Genomic DNA, 26775 nt, shown 5'->3' with positions numbered 1-26775 from the left:
TACAGTTTTAAAAGTGCTATAAAGTTATAATATTATGTTCTGAATGGCAAAGATGTCATTTACACAAATGAAAAAAGGGACTGAGTCCTGGTACATTTCTTTAAATTTTCATCCTGTGCCCATGCATTTCAAAATTTAAAGCAAAAACCATGAATGCATCAATGCAGTTTAAAAACATACATGTTGAACCTCTTTGGTCTGCCACCCTCGGGACATGACCATTCTCAGATGAGGGTTTTTGCCGGACCAGCGAAGATCATTTCTGGGCCCACCCCTGTCACCGCCCCTTCTCCCCAGCCATGGCCTCGCTGCCAACCTCCCAGCCAGCTTCCCCCTGCCGCCAGCCCCTCTGAATGCAGGGCTCCTGGCCCATTGTGGCAACCCTGCTGCTGGCAGGCACAGCCCCATTACTGGGCTCCATCCTCGCGGGGCAGCCCCCCTGCTGAGGTCTAGTTGCACTACCAAGCAGTAAGCCCTGCGTGAGTTTCAGTCTCACTGGGCAGCCCTGCTGCCTCCCAGCCTCACCAGGCAGCTATTGGGCTTTATGCTATGCTGCTTGGCAGCCCCACTCGTGGGTTCCTGGCCCCATCACCAGGCAGCCCAGCAGTCAGGCTCCTGGCCCCCCTGGGCAGGCATGCTGCCTTCCAGTCCCACTGGGCAGTTGACCCAGTTGGCTGTAGCAGGACTGCCAGGCTCCGAGTTGTGCTGCCACGTGGCCCTGCTGCCTCCTGGTCTCATGGGGCAGTTTTGCTGCTGGGCCAGCCCTGCTGCCTCCCGCTCCCCGACCCCCACTCCTTGCAGTGTCGGCACTGGGCAGCAGCCCTACTGCTGAGCTCCTGGTTTTGTTGCCATAGGGCAGCCCTGTTACTGGGCTCTTGCCCCACTGCAGGACTCCCAGTCACCAGTGCTCCACCAGGATTCTCTGGTCCTGGGACATCTGTGGTCCTGTTGGACCAGGGATGTTTCCAGACTAGAGAGTCCCGATTAAGAGCAGTTCAACTTGTACTAAATTTTGTACAAGTGTCTGGTCACAAAATCTAAGGCTTATTTTATTTTTAAAATTAAAGTAGTTAGCAATAATAAGGACCATATTGGAGCCAACCTTGCATGCCTAAATTTGGGAGAGAGGGAAGGAAGAAGTGAGGAGTTATCCCCTCGTTTGTGCTCCATATGTCTGGAGACTGTAGATCTTGTTCTTAGTTCATGCTTCCATGAGCATTAACTGTCTGAAAGGGACTTGCCTGGGTGTAGTAGGAATGGAAAGAGTGAGTGAAGGAGTGGAGTGGACTGACATTGCAGCACTCAGTCTCTTTCAAGTACAGTCTCCAAGGATGGTGGAGCTACTGTTTCATTGTGAACTCCCAGAAGTCCAGAGAAGGAGTGTTTGTTTGGGGCCTAATCCACTGAAGCCAATGGAAAGAATTGTCTTTATTAACTTTAATGGATGTTGGTTGGAGTTCTTAGTTAGCCAGAATCCCACCAGTCAGTTATGGCTTCCACACATCTCTTTCATGTCCCATCTACTGAAAAAAAGACATAATAAGTGATAATTCAGGCAGAACTGCAGAAATATATATTTTTCATGTCTTTATTTATTTTTGCAAACTCCATTTCATTTAGGTTGCGAAAGACGTCTCAGTCAGACTTCATCATGAGTTAGAAAACGTGGAAGAAAAACGAGCTACAACAGAAGATGAAAATGAAAAGTTAAGACAGCAGCTTATAGAAGTTGAGATTACTAAACAGGCTTTACAGAATGAGCTGGAAAAAATGAAAGAGGTTAGTGTTGTTTACTGTTGATACTTCAAAATATGTGAACAGTTTTATTCCAACCTGAAATTCTGAAATCATCTTTATGAAATAACGGATTTTTCCATATGCCCATTGCAGAGAAAGAGGAGTTCTGAGGGCTCACAAAATGTAATAGGAAGCCCTTTAAAGGTAGCAAACAGTTTTGCTGATTAGCTTGATTGTTGAGAAGGTGTAAACAAGTGCTGTAAATGTAACTTCAAAGGCATAGGTAACCTAACTGTATTCTTGATTCTCTGAAGCATTGGGATTGTGGAGTTGTCATAGCCAAGGGGCTCTGAGACTTTCTGTCTGTTCAAGACAGGTGCATGAGGAATGCTATGGGCGGTTCCAGTATAAATGTATTAAATGGCATATGTGCTCCCCCAGCAACCACTGTCAGATTCTAGCAGGCATGCAGAGAAGCCAGGTCCTAGCTAGTGACAGTCTCTTTGAGTTTTGGAATGATGATGGAGGTACTAGCTGTTCTTTCAGCCAAATGCTCAATGAAATGTTAGGGCTGTATTGTACCAGAGCTGTTCACATGTAGAGTGAAGAAAATACTCTCTGTATCCTCTTCCCCAGCCCTAAATTCAAGAGCACACAGAATTTTCCCAGTAAAATAAGAAGAAATCTGTGCACTGGTAATACATAGTACAGCAGATTGAAAGGTAACAAAGCAGGTATTAACAAGAAAAAGTTTGTGGATTAAAAGTTAGTATTTCAAGCAGATTTAAGAAATAACTCACCATTTCAGCAAATGCATTCAGCAATGCCACCTGTTGCCATTTTAGTGATACTTCCCGACAGAAAGTCCAGTTTCTAATCTGTCCTTGTTTAAAGACTGAAGAAATTTATTTAAGCTGTGAAGACAGGCAGGACATTTTCAGTGTTGTAGGGTAAGTTTTATTATTTTTAGCATTTGTTGAATTTAATAGTGGCTTTATGTATATATTACCTATGTTTTCTTTGTAGGTGTTGATACTAAGGATGTTAAATAGTGAGTACATGACCAATCATGTACTCATGATCATGCAGGCAGCCTGGCTCCTACTACATTTAAACTGCAGAGCCACAGCAGGGTTAGGTCTGAGTCCTGGCTTGCTCCGGGTCTGAATTGCTGCAGCTGTGCCTTTTAAATGCAGTAGGAGCTGGGCTGCCTACACTCCTGGCTCCTACTACATTTAAACTGCAGAGCCACAGTGGCCAGGTGGCTCTTACTACAGTTAAAAGGCAGAGCCACAGCGCCACTGTGCCTCTGCTTCTCCTGTTCCCCTGTCCCCACACCATGGAGACGGTGTTGGGGGGAACCAGCTTTAAAGCCAGCTCCCCCCAGCACTGGTTCCTGCTTCTCCCCCTTGCTGCCTCTGATATAGATGCAGCAAGGGGGCAGGGAAATGCAAGTAGTCAACTAATCAACTACTCTTTTCCATCCTTAGTTGATATTTAAACTTGTCAATAGAAAATAAAGCCACACCCCCACAAACTTCCTTCCACGGCTTTTCCGGCTAGTAACTAGTTTGTCAACAGCATGACAATTGAGCCTGGTCCATCATCCATACATGAGACTCTCTTCCTCTTCTGTTTTTGTTCTGGTCTTTATTGTAAAACATCACTGTTCTCAGCTGCCACACTTATTTGCTGCTTGAGGTTGTGGTGCTTCTTTAATTGCCTTTAGAATTTGTTGTTAGACTTAGTCTTGCTCCAAACCTTCCCCCATTCCAGTCCATTCAGACTCCTTCGGTGGCTGTTCAGAATACAACCCTACTTGTGACTTCTTTGCCCCAGTTCAGTGCTGAAGGTTGCGCCATGGTTAACTTCTGTCTCACTTCCTAAACTAAAATGATTAGGGGTTTGGAATGGGTCCCATATGAAGAGAGGTTAAAATGACTGGGACTTTTCAGTTTAGAAAAGAGGAGACTAAGGGGGGATATGATAGAGATATATAAAATCATGAGTGGTGTGGAGAGGGTGAATAAAGAAAAGTTATTTATTAGTTCCCATAACAGAAGAACTAGAGGACACCAAATGAAGTTAATGGGTAGCAGGTTTAAAACTAATAAAAGAAAGTTCTTCACACAGCATGTAGTCAACCTGTGGAACTCCTTGCCAGAGGAGGCTGTGAAGGCTAGGACTATAACAGAGTTTAAAGAGAAGCTAGATAATTTCATGGAGGTTAGGTCCATAAAAGGCTATTAGCCAGGAGATAGAAATGGTGTCCCTGGACTCTGTTTGTCAGAGGCTGGAGAGGGATGGCAGGAGACAAATCGCTTGATCGTTGTCTTTGGTCCACCCTCTCTGGGGCACCTGGTGCTGGCCACTGTCGGCAGGCAGGCTACTGGGCTAGATGGATCTTTGGTCTGACCCAGTATGACCGTTCTTATGTTTTTATGTTCCTGTTTTCTCTTGGTCTCTGAATTAAGATCAAATGTGGTACCAATGTAATATCTCCTACATCCTCTATTAGGGAGCTACATCTTGTACGTGCAGGGCAGTGAACTTGATAATAGACCTTTGTCATCATTTGCTTCTATGATTTCCTTCTAACTCTTGAATCTATTCTGTACACACTTCTGTCCCACCCCAATGAACCATGTGTTCTTCCTAATATCTTCCACTTCTCTCTGGCTACGTCTAGACTACATCCCTCTGTTGGCAGAAAGATGTAAATGAAGCATCTCATTTTTTGAGGCTTACAAGATCTTTCAAAAAAGATCCCCGTTTTCGAAAGAACCGCGTCTAGACTGCGGTTTCAATTTTAAAATAGCGCTTTTTCAAAAGAGCACCATTACGTGATTATGCAAATGAAGTGCGGGATATTTAAATCCCAGCTTCATTTTCACTTTCGAAGTGCTTCATTTACATGCCTCTGCCGACAGAGGGATGTAGTCTAAATGTAGCCCCAGTATCTTCTCTGGTCCAGCAGGAGGACCCTTGAATTTAAGGATGAAGGAAAAAGTCAGGCTGGATTAGAAGTTGGTGCTGTTCTCCTTGGCAATAGGTTCAGAAGGCCAGAGCTCACTTATGATCCCTGTTATCACAGAATGAGGACACTGGGCCAGAAAGGAGAAATGGGGCACCCTTTGGAGATTAGGCACTAGAAAGCAGGGCTCTGGGTACAGGCACAGGTCACGAAAGGCAAAGGTGTATTTTTGGCATGGACAGCTGTACCATAAGAATGGGGTAGGTGAATATTATCATGCTGGAGCAGAAAAGTCAGAAGAGAGACTTGTACCTCCACCTCAGGCTACTGATTCTTATCCGGCTGGAACTGGAACCTGGGATAGAGGATGCTGAGTTTGTCTAGGATTTTCAGCACAGGGATGGAGAATATAGAAGGATGGTTGAGGGGAAGCAGTTCGGACAGAAGACAGGGATATTGAAGAAAAGTCTAATATTATGCATGTTGTAAGTCTTTTGCCGGTTGAAAAAGCAATGTAAGGAACTGATTTCTCTTCTTGCGAACTTGAAGTTCAGTATCTGTGAAGAAAGTAATGTTACTATAAAACCACCATTAGAACAATCCAAATAATTGTGAAGGATAAGAGAATTTACCTGCACCAAATGTCTATGTTTGCTGCCTCTCATGAATTCAGATGCTCATCTACATTTCATGTGTGTTTAGTGGCATCATCAGACTTCCACAGTGATGGCTTCCTGTTTCCTTGTGAATAATTTCTCTTTGGAACTCTAGTTCCAGTCTCTTCTCATCCTGAACAGCACTAACTCATCTGAGTAGTCCCATAACAATTGAACTTCTTTTGTGAAATAATTGTATCCAATGTGAGTAAAAGTCCAGATTCTGATTTCAGTTATTCCAGTGTTAATCACTGCATTATTCACCAAGGTCAGGGGAGTTACTTTTGATTTATAACAAAGTAAGTGCGATCAGAACGTGTCTCAGTAATTTTAATATTTTTTACATTGCATATAATCAAATTTGCTGGGAAAATGCAAACTCCTAAATTCATGTGTTGGAAAAGTAATGAGCTTCTCCGTTCTTTAAAATGCATTGAAGTGTGACTTCTTTTGGGAGTTCATTCTTTTTCTGTGATTCTTTGGAGATAGCAGAAACATTCCAAATAATACACAATAAAGCACAGTGGGAGCCTCTTATGCTATTTAGCATGCCCCAGCTCACCAAGCAGAGGGTAACCAGAGCCAAACATTTCATAGTAAAGATGCCAGGCCTTTAAGGCTGCTATTAAAGAATATGGGTTGGCCATATTGTAAGCACGTGCCATGAAAGGAACATGGGTGTGTGCAGAGATTGAGCTAGAAATTTTCACTGGACACTTTGACACACATACAGACATGCACTTACACATTTATTATCAGATTCCTCTGTTCATTTGGAGCTATTGGAAATTGAATGAACCATGGTGTGTGGCCTGATGAGTGAAATTAATGTTGCTCGGAGCAGCACCAACTTGCAGTCAGTTTGACATCAGAATGTAGGGAGCTGTTTTGGGGTAGCATGTGATACAACCTTGTGTTTTCCACTGTCTGCTCCCCCTTGCAATCCAATGCTGTCCTGTTTAATGCACCCTGCAGATACTTTGCTTAGCAACCTTACAACTGCATATCTCCAGATGGAAGCAGGCCAATTAAGCTGCAATGCACAATGCAGGTTTTTCATGTGCACAGTGGGATTTCAGCCTTTTTTTTATAGCAAATTACTACTAATTGCTTATATCTATGCCCCATTATTAATAATTATCATTAACAGTAATATTTTTATTGCAGGGAGCATATGATGCTAGATATACAGGTTCTTTCTAATTAATTTGGCTTCTCTAGCATATTACATTTAAAGCACATTAGACATGCAACTTAATATTGAATATATATTAGAGGGCAGTTATCAAGGTCAGCAAATATATTATTATTTAAAGTTGACAAAGGCATAGTAATTATCTATATATTTTAGAAATCTCTCTCTCTCTCTGTGGGTCTGGTTGTGCAAGAATTCTTCCTAAATGGGAAGAGCTAGGACCACTACATTTGGTATGCAACTTCCTCTTCTCGTAACTTAATGCAATGTACCAGGAAAATGAAGTTAAGGGATTGGGACTTTTTCCATAACATGGAAAGGGAGGGGCTATTTGGAGGCACTCTATACTCACAATGGCCACTAGGAGCAGCGAGTGCTATACTGTACAGCAGTGGTGACCAACCAGATGATCTAGATCTACTGGTAGATCTTGGAGCCTCTGACAGGTGATCCTGACTAGTCTGGCCAAGAGGCTAACAAGTGCCAGCAATTCAGATGCCCCTTCCCCACACTGCTGCTCATCTCCTGCCCTTTGCCTTGGAGCTGCCCCTCCCTCCGGGGAGCTTCCTGCTTTCTGTGCAGGGCAGGGAAAGAGAGGAGGGGTGCTGATGTCAAGATGTCCCCTCCAACTCTGTATCCTTTCTCCACAGTGCGAAGAGGGAGCACAGCAGGACGTGGGTTGGAGTTGGCTGGCTGCTTTAGGGAGTGGTCCAGGCCCAGGGAAGGAGTAAGCCCATCGTAGCCCCACTTCACCAGCACCCAGGAGCCACCAGCAGTGCCTAGCTGGAGCCCACATCCCAAACTCCTACCCTAAACATGAACCCCCTCCTGCATCCCAAGTCCCTGCCCTAGCCCCAAGTACCCCTGCATCCAAATGCTGTCCCCAGAGCCTGCACCTAGAACCCCTCCAGCAGCCCAACTGCCTGCCCCAAGAGCAGCTCAGAGCCCCTCTTACACTTCAGATCCCTTAATCCAAGACCAGATTCTGCACCCCAACCCGCTGCCCCAGCCTGAGGAAAGTGAGTGAGGATGGGCAAGAGAGGGAGGATGGAGTGAGCAGAGGCAGGGCCTTGGAGAAGGGGCGGGAAGGAGGCGGGGAAAGGGTATTTATATTTGAGGTAGATCTTGGATTGTACTTAAATTCAAAAAGTGATCTCATGCTCAAAAAGGTTGGAGACCACTGCTGTACAGTGACCTCAGGGCAGCTGTACCACCAAGAGAGTGGCTAGCTGGGGACAGGGCTCACCATCTTGCCTGCCACACATCCGGGTAACTGGGGCTCCTTGCCCAGGAGACAGCTCCTGAGAGGGGAAAAGAGGGAGGGAAATAGCCCTTGCTGTCCCCCCGAATCAGGAGAGGTAAGGGCTGAGGGAGCCCCTGGTGTCCTCTCCTATGCCTCCTACATCCCCGTCCTCCTACCCGGAGCCCTCCACATCTCCAAGGTGTACTGCCCTGACTCTGCACCCCCCCACACCACGAGCCCCCTGCCATGAAGGAACTAGGCAATGTCTTTTAATGAGTAATAATTAATTATTTGGAGCTACATTTTGTGTAGCCTTTAGCTTTTTAGATGTAGTAGAAAGTAAGGATTTCCCTATCTTGTGCATCCACATTTGTGCCAAACTCAATTGCAGCCAAGCACTTAGCTGTATAGGTGCTGTACCCCAGATGCTTCCTGTTGGGTGAAATAGGGTAGGTATGGAATAGGCTGGTGGCTGGGAGGAGAATGCCAAAGCTCATAAATAGGTTTCAGAATTCACTACTCCATGGCAAATGTGAAGCCTTGGGGGAGACTGTGCCTTTTTGAGATGGAGTGGTACACCTCTGGACCATCTTTTATTATGTATTGCATGAAAACAGAAAAGTCTAGAGGGAATGTAATTCAGTAGGTAGGGCATTGGATTGGAGGTCAGGGAAGCTGGCTTCTATTCTTGGCTTTGGCACTCATCATCTGGGTAAGGTTAGGCAAGCAACCAGGGCCAGCCTTAAGCCGATTCGGCCGAATCGGGCCCCACGCGTAAGGGGGCTCCGTGCCCCTGCACTCGGAAGTCAGCTCCCTTGGCTTTGCTCGGCTTCCCTCCCCCCATCCTTACCTGCACCCGCTACCGGCTGCTGTGGCTGTGTGTGCCGTTTGCAGGTGGGTGGGGAGACACCCGGGCGTGACATGATGTCACCTCCAGGATTTTAAAACTGAAAAGTGCCATGCCGCCGCCGTGGCGCACGCAGTTCGCAGACTGGCCCCGCAGAAGGTAGGGGAGCGGGAGTGGTGGGAGGGGCAGAGGCTTGGATGGGGTGGGAGAGGAAGGGGCTTGTATGGAGGGGAGGGAGAAGAGAGGAAGAGGCTTGTGCAGAGGGGAAGGCACCAAGAGGCAGGGTGAAGGTGAGACGCATGCCAGGGGGCCAAGTACAGACAATGAGGAAAAGGGCAGGAGGGAAGGTGTCAGTGGGAGGGGGACAGGGTGATGCTGGGAGAGGAGAGGAGAGGGGAAGGGCATTGGGGGCTAGAGGGGAAGGTGCTGGGAGAAGGCTTGAAAGAAAGAGTGGGCATGAGAAAGCTGGGGATGGAGCAAGGCATGTGTAAGGGCACAGAGGGGTACGGGGAAATGGAGCAGAGGGTGGTGAGGAGGTGGGCATCAGGGAAAAAGAGGGCAAAGGGGGCAGGGGCAGTGAGGGAAGGGGGAGGGTGCAGGGCTAAGGGAAGGTGCAGGTGCTGGGGGATTTTGGGCGTGAAGCAGAAGGGCAGACAACTGCAGGGGAGGGACCAGCACCAGAGGAGAAAGGCAGGGCAGAGGGAGATGTTAGAAGAGGTGTAGAGGGAGGTGTTAGAAGAGGGGTAACTCACCTGATCAGAGTGGGGCTACTGGAGGAGTGGGCACAGTGGGGAGAGAAGGGGAGGCAGGTCTCAGGAGGGCTGAGGGCAGTGAGAAGGGCAGGAGTCAGGACAGAGGAAGGTGAGGAGTTGGGGGGCAGCAGGCACCAGGGGAGATGATGGAGCAAGGAGAGGAGACATGGCAGCAGAGAGAAAAGGTAAAGGTTTATAAAATATTTATTAATAACGTGGTATGCTGCCCATGGCCAGTTTGTGTGTGTGTTTATGTGGGGATCAACACGTGGCTGGTGAGAGGGAGCCAAAACAAAAGTAGTCAATGTAATGATCTTCTGTTGATATGTGTTTTAGTAGTTAAATTCTTGGACTGTCATTGCTCATGAAAAGTGCTGTCACATGAGTAGAAATCGGGTAAATATTGCATTTTATTAATATCAGCAGAACTGACTTAAATGGGGTCTATGTGTTGTGTAGTCTTGCCTTAATCTTTGTATTCATGCCTGTCAGTGTGAGAGAAGCTATTTGTATATATTTGCTTGCATATGTAACCACACTTAAGTTGAGGCCCTCAGCATGTTCTGTACGAATCAGCGTGGCCCCTGGGGCTTCCAAAATTGAGTTGCCCTAGCTCATCCCTGACACGTGTCTGTCTAAGCCCATTGCTTCTCATCCTAACCTCAGAGGCCAAGCAGAACAATTTTTCTTCCTCCTCCTTATGATACTCTTTTAGATACTTGAAAGCTGCTCTCATGTCCCTTTTCGGTCTTCTCTTTTCCAAGGTAAACAAGGCCAATTTCTTCAGCCTTGCCTCATATCTCATGTTCTCTAGACCTTTCACCATTTGTGTTGATCTTCTCTGGACTTTCTCCAGTTTCTCTACGTTTCCTGAAATGTGGCGCCCAGAACTGGACATGATACTCCATCTGGAGCCTAATGTAGATGGCTCATTCCCTGCCTAGGGGACGTGAGACTGGGTGGGTTAATTTCCAATCCTCCTGTTTATTCTTCTCCTAAATTAGGAGGGCACAGTAGTTCTGATGAGGGTTGGAGAGGGGAAGGAAGCCAGATCCAAGATCAATGATCCCTGGGAAGTGGGCCCATTGAAAAGAGACTGGACATGTGGATGCCTTGGGGGTCTGCAACAATGGCCTGCTTTGGGAAGCCCCCTCTTTGGAGGTGAATGTGGCAGCATTGAGACACCACCCAAAAGCAGGCGCCACAGACACTAACTGCAGATTCATGGGACGGCTCTCACAGATCTTGCACGTGCATAAGATGATAGATCTGCGGGAGGGGGGGCAGTGGCGTAGTGAGGGGGCTGGAGGGATCAGTTACCCTGGGGAGAAAAATAATATAAAATGTAGTCAAAAATAGATGTCACATGTTTTTAAAAGGAATACCATATCTCCTGCCTTTTGTCTATTTTTGTCTCTTTAGGCCCCCCAGTTAAAATTTTCAAAAGCACTTGAGTGACTAAAGTAATTTTTGAAAATTTGACTTGGAAATCTAAGCTCAGATTTTCAAAGGTAATTAAGCTCCTAAATTACCAGTTACCAACTCGGATCTTCAAAGATATCTATCTGATCTTTACACACCTTTGAAAATATGGTCATAAGTGTCCTAGTCAGTTCTGAACGTGAGATGTAGGAACCCAGTCCTAATTCCTTCAGGCATTTTTTTTTAAAATTTGAACATTTATCTACACTAATTCCCCTCCTTTCTCTTTCACTATCCAATAAATGCATGGATCAAAAGTATAGGTGCTTTGTGAATATGCTGACTTGAGAGTGAAAGATTTCATATTGTCATGTATGATTCCTGGTAACCCATCTCAAATATGAAAAACTAGGTTGATACCTGTTCATATCAGGAGCTGTTGAATTCAGTTCACCATTTGCAGTATCTCATTAGGATGTTTAGTGGAGAAGATATTGTTTTGTTTTGTTTTTTTATTTATACTGTGGGCAAAGCATGGGCTCACAAGAATTCCTCCATTGTTTTACCATGAGTTTCAAAACATTTGGTGTTTTTCTAAAGGCCTGGAGTCAATTGATTATGTAGGAATCTCAGCTTTCATTTAAAAAAAGTTCTCTATACTTCTGGGCCTTACAGCTAAGGAGGAAAGCTTTAAAACATGAACCCTAAATACTCAAGAAACAAAAGGTCAATAAAAACCCAACATATTTTATATTTAAAAAAATCTTATGATTTGTAGACCATTCTGATAACTTTGTGTAGGTGTTCCTTGTGATTTTGGATTTGGCAATACTGCTCTTTGATTGGTGAATTTAGAGAGGTCTCTCCCTTCAGTTTCCCTTTCCACCCTCCTTTTTTGTCACAGGTCATCAGAGAATCATAGAGACAATGGAGAGTAGGGTAAGTCCCTGACTATGGTTAATGACTGGTCAGGGTGACTTAACTATTATCAGACAGTGGTCTGAATGAGCTATCTGCTGCCATCTGTTAATCAACTGTAGGAAAAGGCTTCATGAGCAGACCTTATTTGTATAGTCAGTTTACGTTGCCACAGAGATCAGTAGACACAATTGCTGTCTCAAGGTGATCAATTTTGGCTCTTTTGGGTTGAAATTCACTTAAGACTTGGAGCTGGGAGAATGAAATGTTGTTATCCATATTGTATGATTAAAAGACCTGAACTTAATATGATCTGGCTTAGGGTCTACCATAACTTGAACACTAAGCAGAGGATAGTGAGTCACATCTAACTGAAAGTCACAGAAGATTAAAACAGGTTTTATTTCTGGTGGTGTAGAGTCTATTTGGGAGTCCTCAATTATATCTGACACTTTACATCTGGGCTGTATCTAGACTAGCAAGTTTTTCCGCAAAAGCGACCGCTTTTGGGCAAAAACTTGCCAGCTGTCTACACTGGCCGCTTGATTTTGCGCAAAAGCACTGACGTTCTACTGTCCGAAATCAGTGCTTCTTGCGCAAATGCTTTGACGTTCCCGTTCGGACAAAAGCCCTTTTCCAGAAATGTTTTTGCGCAAGAGGGCCAGTGTAGACAGCTAAAAACTGTTTTGCGCAAAAAAGCCCCAATGGCAAAAATGGCAATCAGGGCTTTCTTGCAGAAAACCGCGTCTAGATTGGCATGGACGCTTTTCCGCAAAAAGTGCTTTTGCGGAAAAGCATCCGTGCCAATCTAGATGCTCTTTTCCGCAAATGCTCTTAACGGAAAAACTTTTCCATTAAAAGCATTTGCGGAAAATCATGCCAGTCTAGACATAGCCCCAATGTTTAAAGGCTGAGCTGACTAGAATCAATTGAGAGTCCTTGTCTTGTCTCAGTGATCGCTTGAGCAAAAATCATTGATAAAATCTTGCGTAGACTGACCTTGGACTCAACATGCAGGCAGTGTGTTGAAGGGCAGTGCAAAGGAAGCAATGATGGTGAGGTACCATATTACCTAGTGAAATCATTGGTGCTGAAATCACTAAGGACTGGAATTTGACCACAGAACTGACACTTTCTTGACAAAGACTCCATTCTTGCTATTTAAAAAGTAAGTCAATGTAACAGAAAACTGCAACGCTCTCTGGTAACTTTTTAAAAATCAAACTTTAAACTTTATTGAAAAAATTGGATAGTTTGCAATTGAAAATATTTGACCTACACTTAAGGCAACTGATTTAATTTTGTGTAAAATTTTGCATAATAAAGGATGGCACTTTTTTTGAAAATGTTCAATTATATAGATATACATTTTGATTGGATCTACTTGATGTGATATTTGTGTGTGGTTGTGGTTTGTTGTTGTTTTTTTGTTTTTTTTATTTTTTTGCTCAACAAAAACATCCTGTGGGGGGGCCCCGCCAAAACAGTTCGAATTGGGCCCCGCACTTCCTAAAGCCAGCCCTGCAAGCAACTTCACCTCTCCGTTTCCCCTCCAACCCTGTCTGGGTAGTGCAGAGGGGCCTGACCCCTGCTGCCATGCGGCACCAGGCCTCCATCCATTGATCCCCAAAGCCATGTGGGGTGCCGAGGGGAGTGAGAGAGAGGGCAAAGGTGGGAAGGGTCAGGTCTTGGAGGACAGCCCCAGCCCTGGCCTGTCGGGACTACCGGGCCAGATTGTGCAATTGCTTCAGCCGGGGATCTGTCTCTCTCCACAGTTCCTTGTCCACATTCTCCTTGCACAATCAATCCCCTCTTGACTCCTCATCTGATCTACTTCTCTCTTGTCTCCCAGTCCCCAGTTGTCTTCTGCTCCTGTTCCTCTCCATTCTTGTTCTGCTTCCTTCCCATGCTGGCTCAGTCTCCCCCGCTGGACTCCTGATCCAAGCCCAGTCTCCCTAGTTTCTTGTTCCAATCTCTATGCTCCTTGCCTCTTTCTATAAGTTTCTTTTCCCAGCCAATCATCGTTCTACTCTACACTTGGGGTCTTTGTCATATTCACCGTCCTTGCCACCATTGCTCATCCTGAGTAGTGTTCACTAATTAACACATATGAATTAAATATAATAGACCAGACCCTAAACTAGGGGTGAGAAATAATTTTTTTTTGGGCGGGGGGAGCACTCCAAGTGTGCCTCCCCCTCACAGGCCTACTCTTAAAGGAAGATATGATTTCCCAGAAATATGGAAGTGAAAGAAGATAGTTTATGCCAGCATCCAGTAGTGATATTAGTGGAGTTATCAAGGCCCTGAGGCATTAGATTATCTTAGCAAACAGAGGACATTATATCTAGCTCTTCAAAGTGTATCTCCATTCCCATCACTGCAGTCTTGCTTGGCTTCCCAACCTCAGCATAGTGGTGTGTTTAGGGCCTGATGGGAACATAAAAGAAGTGGGGTTAGAATACATTCTCCATACACTTTGCCTATTTAGACTGTAAACCCTTCACAAGGGGCCATCTTTTATCAGACCTTTGTATATGTGGGAACTCTGCTACTACAGTATAAATAATATTAGTAATAATCCACCATTGATTTCTGAGCCAGTGAAAGATGGATTTCAGAATATGGATTTCAAGGCACTTACAGAAGGATTATCGTCCTTCCAAAAATATTTTAGTAATCCAGGAAAGCTAAATTCTGCACCCATGTAATTTAATTTATGTTTCATATGAATCAATAAGGATGTGTCTAGAAGACAGAGTTTTTTTTTAAAAAAAGTGGCCTTTTTTGAAAAAACTTCCCCTGCATCTAGACTGCTGCCGCATTCTTTCAAAATTAAATCGAAAGAATGTGGCAGGTTTTTTTTACCTCGGTAAACCTCATTTTACGAGGAAGAATGCCTTTTTTCAAAAGTACTCTTTCGAAAAAAGGCCCTCTTGAATGCAAACAGGGCTTTTTCAAAAGAGAGCATCCAGACTGCCTGGATGCTGTCTTTCGAAAAAGCAGCTCACTTTTTCAAAAGAAGAGGTTGCAGTCTAAATGCTTTCTTTCGAAAGAGGCTTGTGGTCTAGACATAGCCTAATTGCCCAGCTAGAGGAAAGACATTGCTACTCATTTTTATTTTACTGAAAATCTCTTTAAGGACATGAAAAATAGTAGTTAAAAACTGTTTATCTTTCAACCTGCTGTGTTCAGCTCACTCCCTCAATGCCCCCTGACTCCTGAAAAAAAGCCTGGGAAAACTGGTAGGCTTTGCAACCTGCCGCTGACTGTCAAAAAAACTCAAGTTCTGCCAGATCAAAGGCTTTCATGTTATTTATTTTACTCATGGTCACTGCTGTTTTGGTCCTTCTGGAAATATATCTGTGCATTTTCAAATGCAAAACCAGGTAAAAGAAATTGGCAAAATCTCATTTAATTATGCAAATGAGTAGCAGACAACTAATCTGAGTTCTGACTATTATATAAAGGAAATACTATGGTAATGGTATAGCAGATCAACAACTTGCTCATTTGTAGCTCTCTCACAATGACCCTCTTTTAGGTTGCTAACCACTATTAGTAAGTTACACTCTGCTTTCAAAATTAGATAAGCTGTTTGGACCAAACATTCTCATTCTCAATAAACTATTGCCAAATGTATCAGAACATAGTGACATGGTAGAATGTGCTATTCTTGAAAGGGTCTCTGCCTTTGTGATGACTGTTTGAGTCTTTGGCCAGTGCAGAAATCTTAGTCCTCTCTTTCTAGTTGCTGAAAAACATCTCCTTTTCAAAGGTGAGTTAACACCATTTCTAGGTTCCTTTGCACACAAATGATAATGTAAGTTGCATTGATTATCCAATGTATGCAATAAAAACAAGAGTTTGTGAAGTATGACAAAGACATAATAATAATGGGGCTTTTTAGTTGGGATGTACTCTGGGGTCCACAGTGTTAGTGACTCGTTTTGCACCTTTCAGGGAGTAGGCCTCTGTTCTGTAGGAGGAGGAGCAGATTATATCTGTTAGAGATACTACAGTATCACTGTGGACACATTATACAAGCCAACTTTTGTCAGAGCCAACACACAGAGGAAAGTACCATTCTACAAATATGGCAGTTTCTCTGATGCACAGAGCTTGGTGTAAAGTGGTCTGCAACCACAGTGACTGTGTTTTGTGTGAGGTAGCTATTTCTGTGTGAATGTGCTAAGGAATACAAATCAGCATAAGTGAATATCTTATCTGACTTTCTTTTCTTTTTTTTCCTCTCTTTCATGGGGTGTGAGAGAGAATAGATAATGCAGGTATCGATGGTGAATGTTGCATGCAAAGCAGCTTCTCTGATTAGGCTGTAGTATAATAGTGCATATAAGTAATTATACAGAATTGTGCATACAACTCTGTAGTGATCCCACATTCATTACTAGCATGATAGCTGTTCCTTCTAAGCAATTCACCATTCACTTCTGATTTTATTTATGAACGGTACTAGTGACACTGAGTGCAGAACTACATGACACAGGCCACCCTTCTGCTTTTATGGCATTGTGCTTGAGTATATGCAGTGGAATTATGTATCTGTAGTGTATGTCATTGAACACTACAGAGCCTTTGGGGGTATGTCACACAGCAAAGAAAAACCTGTGGCTGGCCCATGCCAGCTGACTTGGGCACATGGGGCTCAGGCTGTGGGGTTGTATAACTTCAGGCTGGAGCCTGGACTTTGGGGCCCTCCCATCCTGCAGAGTCCCAGGCTCCAGCCCGAGTCCAGAAGTCTACACAGTGATGAAAGAACCCCAGAGTCCAAGCCCTGCAAGCCTGAGTTGCTGGTAAGAAACAGACACAGATTTTTCTTTGCTGTATAGGAATACCTTGGGTTTCCATCATAGTGCAGCACAGCTGTGGTGTTTGCTATGTTCAGTGATTGGTCAGACCTTTCAGCAGAATCTGCTTTGGTTGGGGGAGGTGGGGTATGTGGCTACAGGCAGGATTTCTGGTGTTTGTTTGTTGCCAGATAGAGGCTTGTTTTCTGCTTGTCACAGTATTCACTACATCAATAGCCAGAAAACTCTGACAGTTTCAGTGTCTTATTAGAACTAGGTCCTTTTAATATTTGGTAATCAGAGTGCCAAGCACCGCATCCATTGACAGGGAATAACAAAAGTTGTTTAACCTATTGGACCATTTTTTAAAAAAAAGTCTTTATTTCTGTGGAGATGCTTTACTATATTAAGTGAAAAATTTCCCATCAGTAGTGGTGACAGCACATACTCAGATATGTTTGAGAAAGCTGTGGATAATCTTTCTATATTGCCTGGATCATAGTTGTATCATTGTATTAATGAATTAATAATACAAGTTCATGTTTTGGATCCATCAATTCATGTTATGGATCCAATCACCTGCTTGTTTAGTGATAGATGAGTGATTATATTTACATGATATGTGCCATGCACCTGCTCCCATCACTGTTGCCCGTAACAGGCACAGGTGTGACTGAAGATGGCCATCACGGAAAGCTAATTACCAAGAGTGGTGTTACAGAGCTGAGTAACCCTTTTTATTGGTTCCTAGCAGTTTCGATTTCCAGTGATTTATTAAAGACAGTACACTAAAAGCAATGTGCTAGGTTCTATTTTGAACTGAAATGTTGCTGTGATACATAAGAACATAAGAACGGCCGTACTGGGTTAGACCATAGGTCCATCTAGCCCAGTATCCTGTCTGCCGACAGTGGCCAGCACCAGGTACCCCAGAGAGGGTGGACCGAAGACAATGATCAAGCGATTTGTCTCCTGCCATCCCTCTCCAGCCTCTGACAAACAGAGGCCAAGGACACCATTTTATCCCCTGGCTAATAGCCTTTTATGGACCTAACCTCCATGAAATTATCTAGCTTCTCTTTAAACTCTATTATAGTCCTAGCCTTCACAGCCTCCTCTGGCAAGTTGTTCCACAGGTTGACTACACACTGTGTGAAGAAGAACTTCCTTTTATTAGTTTTAAACCTGCTACCCATTAATTTCATTTGGTGTCCTCTAGTTCTTCTATTTAGGGAACTAATAAATAACTTTTCTTTATCGGCCCTCTCCACACCACTCATGATTTTATATACCTCTATGATATCCCCCCTCAGTCTCCTCTTTTCTAAACTGAAAAGTCCCAGTCTCTTTAACCTCTCCTCATATGGGACCCATTCCAAACCCCTAATCATTTTAGTTGCCCTTTTCTGAACCCTTTCCAAGGTAAAAATATCTTTTTTGAGGTGAGGAGACCACATCTGTACACAGAATTCAAGATGTGGGAGTACCATAGTTTTATACAGGGGCAGTAAGATATTTCTGGGTCTTATTTTCTATCCCTTTCTTAATAGTTCCTAGCATCCTATTTGCCTTTTTGCCTGCCGCTGCACACTGTGTGGAAGTTTTCAGAGAACTGTCCTCGATAACTCCAAGATCTCTTTCCTGATTTGTCGTAGCCAAATTAACCCCCATCATACTGTACATATAGTTGGGGTTATTTTCCCCGATGTGCATTACTTTACACTTATCCACATTAAATTTCATTTGCCATTTTGTTGCCCAATCACTCAGTTTGGTGAGATCTTCTTGGAGTCCTTCACAATCTGCTTCTGTCTTGACTATCTTAAACAGTTTTGTATCATCTGCAAACTTTACCACCTCACTGCTTACCCCTTTCTCCAGATCATTTATGAATAAGTTGAAAAGGATTGGTCCCAGGACTGACCCTTGGGGGACACCACTAGTTACCCCTCTCCAATCTAAAAATTTACCATTTATTCCTACCCTTTGTTTCCTGGCTTTTAACCAGTTCTCAATCCAAGAAAGGACCTTCCCTCTTATCCCATGGCCATGTAATTTATACAAGAGCCTTTGGTGAGGGACCTTGTCAAAGACTTTCTGAAAATCTACGTATACTATATCTACTGGATCCCCCTTGTCTGCATGTTTGTTAACCCCTTCAAAGAACTCTTCAAAGAACTGTGATGGCATGCAGGCACAGACATACTGGAAGGGTTAGTTTCCATTTGGAGCGGGGCCTTTGTTGTTTTTTGTTTACTGTTACCGGTAATTTTTGGTATAACTGTAGAGGTCACAAGCTCAGTTCAGGATTGGCACCCCATTATTCTGGGCATTGGATAAACCTATAGGTAGAGATAGCAGGCTAAATCCACAAAGAGGCTTATGTGTTGCAACACTTGACTTTGAGGTGACTTGTTAACTCTCGGGGTGGTTAATCACTGGAATAAATTGCTGAGTGAGGTTGTGGAATTTCCATTGTTGAAGATTTTTAAGAGCTGGTTAGACAAACACCTCTCAAGAATGGTCTAGAAAATACTTAGTCCAGCCATGAGTGCACACCACAGTGGAATCCACAGCCTCATTTTGGCACTTAGGCTTCCTGTGCAGTGAAGGGGGAGAGACAGGTGCCTATGAGTGGGACCCACAAAAGCCAGCAAGTTGAACAGGGAACACCTGAGCTCTTCCCCTCTAAGGTGCCTGTTTTGCTTGAGATTCACAGCCATGAACCATCTCCTGGTGTTCAGTGCTTAAGCCATTTCTTGTAAGAAACACCAATGCATGCCCAATTCCACACAAATCAGGGGTGCAAAAGCCTCCTTTTACCCTTTAGCTTGTGGTAAGTGTAATCACCTGGGAAGTGGAAGATCCTGCTTCAATTCCCCCTCTACCTAATGTGGAACAGGGATTTAATTTGGGTTTCACACCTCTCATCTCAGTGCCCTAACAGTCAGACTATAGGGTCATTCTCACTCTTTGACCCAATGCATATTTAATTATTCATACACAGTGGAGCAGGTTCAGAAGGCGAGATGGAAGGATAGCCACACCAAAATATCCCATAGCCCAATGGTTAGGGCATTCCCCTGAGGAGTGACAGACTCAAGTCCAGTGATGTGGCAGGCACATACCATTTACCAGACCAATGGGGAAAATAGTTACTTGTTGAATGGCCACTAATGTGTCTCCCTTTTAGTGCACCATGTACAGTGAAAAGTAGATGTATGATGACCACCTAAGGTGTGAAGTGAACATAGCACATAGGTTTTATGCTAACCTCTTTCTCTGGTTGTCTTGGTTCATCTGTTATCTTTTAGGACAGCTACTGCAAATCTGTATACTTAATGCAGAAGGGGGAATTATATAGCGCAGGCAAGTTAACAGTATGTACCTGGTGTCACAATGTACATCCACGTGCATGCGCAATTATTTGTGTTGTACGCTGAGTACTTATGAGTAGTGTCTGCATGCTCTGCTGCAGTCTCTGTTGTGGAATTAACAAAGTTTCACGAACAGGAGCTGGTTCTCATTGACAGGTGGTGGGCATTCAATCCTGGTCTATTTATGTTTTTAAAAAAGAATTTACAAGAATAGCCTGTTATGAGGCACAAGTGGTATGCACACTCTCAGACCGGGCCTTTAATACAGCAAGTAAAATAACATGACTTTCAGGGCACAGTACATTGTGGAGGATGCAGTTTTTTGGGTAGCAGCACAATTCTGAATCTTGTTCAGATGTACCATTGGTTTCAGTTTTTACTCACAGTGACTGGCTGGGATATGCTGTCTGTTTGGTGTTTCCCCAAGTGTGGCCTCAACCTATCTGTGTCTGGATATTATAACTTGTTAGTGATACCAATCTAGCTATGTCACATGCAGTAGCTATGTTGGGAGTGTATCTGGGATCCCTCTCCCATTAGTATGGCTTGTCATTAGGGATGTGAATGGGTAACCGGTTATCCAGTAAGTATCCCCCGGTTAACTCGTTACCCGGGAGCAGCCCACCACGCCCCTCCCCCTCCATTCTACTGCATCTTTACATGGTATCTTAGTTTATCCTTCAGGCTCCTGAAAGTAGGACAGCTAATACGCATCTGCTTTGCACAAGGCAAGGCGGTGAGGATTACTATGACATCCTTTTGCACCTGACTGTACTCCATTCTTCTGTATCATACCCCCTGGACTTTCTGTGCCAGTAGCTACCAACCTCTGTTTTTCTCTGAAGTAACTTTATTGGCTAGTGGCAGGACCACACTGTTGCAGCAGGACAAACTGCCCACTATTGCTGTAGAGAAAGACTCACTGTCTTTATTAACTTAAAACATGTGGGAGTATTTGCATGTCACTAGACCAACATTTTTTTATTCCTTTTAGTTATATGATAAAAAATATTCTTAGCATCTTTGCAAAGCTGTTAGCTTTCCAGATCAATTTTCCCCAAACCAAACACAGACAACAGTGAAGACTTGGAGGGGGGGGAGCGAGCCAGCTCCTTCTTAGCATCATGTGATAGGTGGGAGATTATTGCTGTCAATTCAGGAGAGAGATGACTCCATGGGAAAGTAGAATGTTCCCTTGTGTATAGCATGGAAGGCTGAATCAAGAAGTAAGGCCTAATTCTTTTCAGTTCCCACATGATAAGGAGTTTCCCTCTGTCCAGATGTCAGGTACAGCAGGGACAAGCAAGGATTCGTATCCGGGCCTTAGGGATGCTTGGTGTCTGGTTTTGAACCAGACAGTCCAGTATTTGAGCTTTCTGTTCGAGAAACAAATTGAGAAAATATAAATGTTCGGTATTTTCTAAATAAGATGTAATGTAGATTGTGATGTAATGTCAAGTGTGTCCGGTATTTTTGTTGAAACCATCTGGCAACCCTACCAGGCCTATCTAGAATGTTGCTGTTAGGCCAGAGAAGTACTGTGGCTTGAAGTTCAGCAGACTGTGTTTTTAAAATCCCAAATTAAAATAGAAAATAAAGAGAAACAAATAAAGGGACATTCACTGAGCAAACAAAACTTATGAAGATCGCCTCCTCCAAAGTCTCTCTGTACTTTATATTTGTTCAGTTTGTGGAAAATTATCTAGATCCAGTTGCTAGCACTGTAGGATTTAGGTGCCTTGTGTGGAGGCCTGCAGACAACTGGAAGAGCTAGCAACATATCTCCAATTGAATCTGAACACAGTGGATCTAAGGCAGTTCTCCTGTGTGTTTGTGTGTATGCACATGTCCTGTAGGAAGCCATGGAACACCGTTTCCTGGAACGGCATCTTTCCCATTATTATTATTTATTTATTTTATTATGTATGTATTTGCATAATGATAGTAATACCCAGGGACCCCAGTGTAGACTGGGCTTCTTAGTGCTATACAAATATAGAGCATACTGTATTGTTCTTTTTGAGTGACTGCAAGGTCATTGGATCCACAGCTACACAAATTCATCGTTCAACCATCCTGTGTAGTTTGGATAAAACAGAATTTTGCATCTCTGAGTCTGTATTAGTCTTACACAGTGGGATTCCTGCTGTTCCACGAAAGACAAGAGAAAAGATTTCTTCCCTCCTTTTACAGAGAAGTCACTTTACATAGCTCATGTATTTAAGTGCAGATTGTAGAATTTGCCCATAACAATTGTTTCTCAAAGGATTTTTCATCCTCTTGAATGGATTCTAATGGTGTAGATGTCTCTCTTGACTTCTTCACTTGTACCTTTGACTGGTATAGCTTTCCAAGATGCATTGTATTCTTTTGAAGGACCTGATTTTTAAAGAATGCTTCTATCCAATGCTTACTCCCATTTCCACAGTTTTGGATGGGCCAAAATTGGTGTGTACATTTTTGCTGCATTAGTATTTTTCCTTTCTTTCCCTATGATTATTTTATAGTTCTCTGGCCCCTTGATTGAGATGTTATAACTACAGTTTATGTACTTTCTTTCTGACAAAAACAGTGAATCTGACATGTTGGTTCTGCTTTTCATTTCTTTTGATACGTTTTAAATAGCCTGCTTTGTGCCTTTATTATAAGAAGACAGGATAAGATCTATGTATGGATAGCAGCAGTGAGGAGGGAGACCCTTTGTATTCCTGGTAGAAGTGCTTAATTTTCCTAGCTTTATAATTGTCATTCAAGGACCAAAATCTGATTAACGGAGGAGCAGTGCCAGCTGCTGCTTCCGTTGTTGGTGGTAGTGGTTTGGTTTGTGCTGACGTAGCATCTAGTACACTTGAGGACTTGGTGATGGACCTGGACTTCACTGTGCAAGGGAGTATACAAACAAAAGAAAGATAGTCTCTATCCTGCAGATCTTACACTTTAAAATGAGAGACAAAAGGTAGATCCAACAGACACACTGGGGGAGCACAAGGAAACAAGTTTAAATTAGTGTCTGCTTTACCAAGCACCCTGAGCCAGGCATATCAGTTCAGAGGAGTCACTGCACTCTGAGACTTGCCTGTGCATTCCAGGATTATGGGACTGTATTCGTGGTGGTGACCTTCTACCTTAATCTGGCCCAGCTGAGTATGGCTAAATGTAACTTTCTTTGAATTTAATCAACATCCATGCTTAATGATTTGAAAAGTTTGGTGTTAGTTACAAGGGACATGTCCTTTTTCACCACTGTGCTGAACTCTGCTCAATCAGAAAGTGCATAAACAGCAGGAAGCAGGATTGGATCAGATGCATGGCCAGTTTATGTACAGAGCTTTGCAACGCTGAGTTTCATGTCTCATTTCCCCGAGATTTTCTTCAGTTCATGAGAAAGCAGATATAAATGCAAATGAAAGTATGCTAGGTGTTGGTGTATTATTTCATTTCCACTAATGCTAGAATGTTTGTGTCTGCACTGCTATCTTAGCTTATTTTATGAGTGAAGCCTTAGTTTTGGGTTCTTTACTGGCCCAGTCACTTAAAACAAAGCTCATGTGAAAAAATGTAAATCGCTGATGGAACCCAGTTCCCCCTCTTCTGAAGTGTGGTATTGGCTGGTATTGGCTTTAACTAGTTGAAATGATTACATTGAACTATTTATCTCTTACTGGTGAAAGTGGATTGCTTTCCATATCCTTCTAGGGCAGGGGTGGCCAACCAGTTAGAGATGAAGAGCCAAAATAGTGGTGGACAGAGTACGAATAGCCAAATATTATATATTTATTTTTATATGTCTATATATAGAAAGATAGATCGATATATTTATACAAAATGTAGTGATAAAAATAACATTACAGGACATTTTGGACAAAAACCAATAAAAAGGTCTCTAGTCACTTAAAAAATTCATGGCCAGTCCATAGATCTTCAGAGAACTTGACAAGGAACAAACATCAAATTTTAAAAAAACACCAAAAGTTTAAAAATACAGTAATATTCTCACACTAAATATAAGCATCCCCATCATGTATTTTAAATTTAACACTACTGCCCTATTCTGTCCTTTGAGTTTTTTAAAATTAAACTGAACTGAGAAGTAAATTAACAGAATTTGAAGTGCCTGCTTCACTCCAGCTTGTTGATCTCAGGTATGGTTTCCTCATTTTTTTTTTCACTTGTGAAGTTTATGGCTTTTTTATAGTTCTAAAAATTCAGGTCTGTCCCAGACTGCGAATATGAGAGGTTCAAAAACAATAAGGGAGAGACTCATATCTCAGAATAATTGCTTCAGCCTGGCAAACAATAGCCTTTGAATTTTATTTAAAGAAACCAGGTACATGCTGATTCCTTTTTTGCCCTGGAATTTAAATATGACATCTGTGTTGACTGCCTTATTCTGCATCCATGAAGACTTTGAGTTTATGGTGCTTCAACCACCTCCCCCATCCCCGCTCTAACCCAATGCCCCACCCCTCCCCCAGAGCCAGGTACCCCCAGCCCCCTCCCGCTGTAACCCTGTCCCCTCTCCCAGAGCCAGGCACTCCCAGCCCTCTGTCCACCCTCTCCCCCCCGCTCTAACCCAATGCCCCTCCTCTCCGCCAGAGTCAGAAACCCCTACCCCCTCTCTAACCCAATCCCTCTCCCCTCCCACAGGGCCAGGCACTCTCCTTGCCCCTCCCCAGTTCTAACCTAATGCCTGGGCAGTAAGTAAGTGTAATTTAGAGCAGCCTAGAGACCAGCATGGTACCCGGAGGTACCAATATTGGGGAATGCAAAGGTGGCTAAAAGCCAGTTCTATCTTCCAGTGGCTCCAAGAAGTTATTAGAGCAGCCAAGGATCAATTAGGTGTAAGAGCACCACATTTCCTTTTCCCTGGCCATAACACCTCTGCTAGCTCAGGTAGGGTCGCCAGGTGTCCGGTATTGACCCAGGCAGTCCGGTATTTTCACCTCCTGTCCGGTAAAAAAAAAAATGCAGAAAATCCCAGACAACTAAAATGTCTGGTATTTTCTGATGTTTTCCTGGCCAGGAGGCGAAAATACTGGGTGCTTGCCTGGTTCCGTAAGTGAGCTGTCTGGCCCGGAGCAGGAAGACAAGATGACGGATGGCTGTCGGCAGCATGTTAGGGCCAAAAAGCCTCAAAGGCATTTCTTAAAGGGGCCACGCTGTTTTTTTATTGTTTTTTATTTTTTTGCGTCATAACTCTGGTCTCCCCCTTTTCTTTTCCTCAACTGAATTTTTTCCCCGGTGTTTTTTTTGGGGGGGTGAGGGTAGGTGTTTTTTAGTTTAAACCATCTGGCAACCCTAAGCTCAGGATGGGGCCTGGAGTGAAGTAGGAGCTTTTGTATCAGCCCTATGCCTCCCACGGAGATTCCTCTGTGTGATGGTAGTTCCTCACATGGTTGTCTTTGGCTGCTCTGGTCTAGTTCTCTCCATGTCCTCTAGATTTGCTCTGAGCAGGGTTACTTTTAAAATGTTGTAGAAACATGAAGAGCCAGGTTATGCTTCCACTGTTATTAACGCTGGTGGAGTTGCTAATTGCTAGTGGGAGAATTCCCTAAAAACCTCGGGGTAGACACATTTGGCAAACGATCTCTCTCAATCTTTTCCACTTCAGATACATAATTTGTTTCATCAAATATTCTGGAAATATTCTTAATCAATTTTCACTGTAAACCTGTCTGACAAACACATTTAAAAACATCAAAGTATACTAATTTGATCTTCACACTAAATCAGTTATTTATGTAGTATGTCATATTTTTATCATCATTGTTAAATACCATGGTAGATTTTTTTAAATGATTTTAGTTTTGTGTAACATTGCTGCAGTTGACAAGCAGTTAGAGGTGTTATTTGGATGCTGCTGCATTGCATCTTGTTATCATCCAGCCAAAGGAAAAGGAGACAAGTAGAGAAATAAATAACTCCCAAAGGAGTTAATGTGTGGTCAAGTAGTTCTTGCACATGAAAATTCTGCACATGAAAATGACAGACTCTATAATCTATCTTGTCAGGTGTTAGTGCACCAAAAGTGCATACATAAGACATATGAATACAGTGAGCCAAATGGAGATCATAGTCTGAAAATCAGGCTCCAAGAGTCTCTACTATTGATTTTTATTTGTCTTGATCTTAAATTTATTTTTACTTTATCTTCTTTGCTCTTTTGTGTTTTCTCTTACTTCTTTCAATCCCATCCCATCTCCTCTCACCCAAAGCTCCTGACTCAAAACATTACTCTGTTACCTTGAAGTGCCTCTCTCAGGTGGTTCCTTCTCCTTCCATTTGGGGCCCAAATAAATATTACGTGAGGAATCAGAATCCATTGAGGAGGAGAACATTTTAGTTTGTCCAGTGTTTTTTATTCAGTCCCCAATTATCTTAAGTTCAGTTTCCATTAATTAAAATATCTGTTAACAGCAGAGGATAATTGCAGACATTGAAAATACGATCAATGTTTTTTTTTTTAAGTACGAAATGTGAAGGGCTTGAAGATAAAATGATAGCAGGTATGTGTGGACATTATAAAGTGCTGTCTATCCCATTGAAAAATCCTGTAGAAGAATTTATTGTTAAGGTGATGTAGCCAGGATATAGTATTTGATAGGCAGTGGATATTTTCTCTTCAGTGTCAGTAATGGATTAATGCTCTGACATGCTGTTAGAGGGCACTGTGTTTTGAAGAGATCGGATTTGGATCACTTGATGATTGACTGTTCCGTTCACTGTCTCTGAGACATCTGGCATTGATCACTGTTGGAAGACAGGATACTGAGCTAAATAGACCTTTGATCTGCCCCAGTAGAGCTGTTCCTGTGTTCTGAGGAGATATAAAACTGAGGCCTTCAC

The 26775-nt window shown here is 43.2% G+C and overlaps 1 protein-coding gene across 1 annotated transcript in view; it reads left to right on the top strand.

Annotated features, from left to right (window-relative positions):
- The window catches only part of MTCL3 (MTCL family member 3), a 41752-nt gene that overhangs the window by 7224 nt on the left and 7753 nt on the right, over positions 1–26775 (top strand). The window contains exon 5 of the mRNA XM_075924129.1: positions 1621–1779. Coding sequence (XP_075780244.1) covers positions 1621–1779 — 159 coding nt within the window. The remainder of the gene's footprint in view (positions 1–1620; positions 1780–26775) is intronic.

This window comes from Pelodiscus sinensis, chromosome 3, assembly GCF_049634645.1.
Source record: "Pelodiscus sinensis isolate JC-2024 chromosome 3, ASM4963464v1, whole genome shotgun sequence".
NCBI classification, from domain to species: domain Eukaryota; kingdom Metazoa; phylum Chordata; order Testudines; family Trionychidae; genus Pelodiscus; species Pelodiscus sinensis.
The sequence above is the reverse complement of the archived record's forward strand: the minus strand, read 5'-3'. Positions and strand labels throughout refer to the sequence as shown.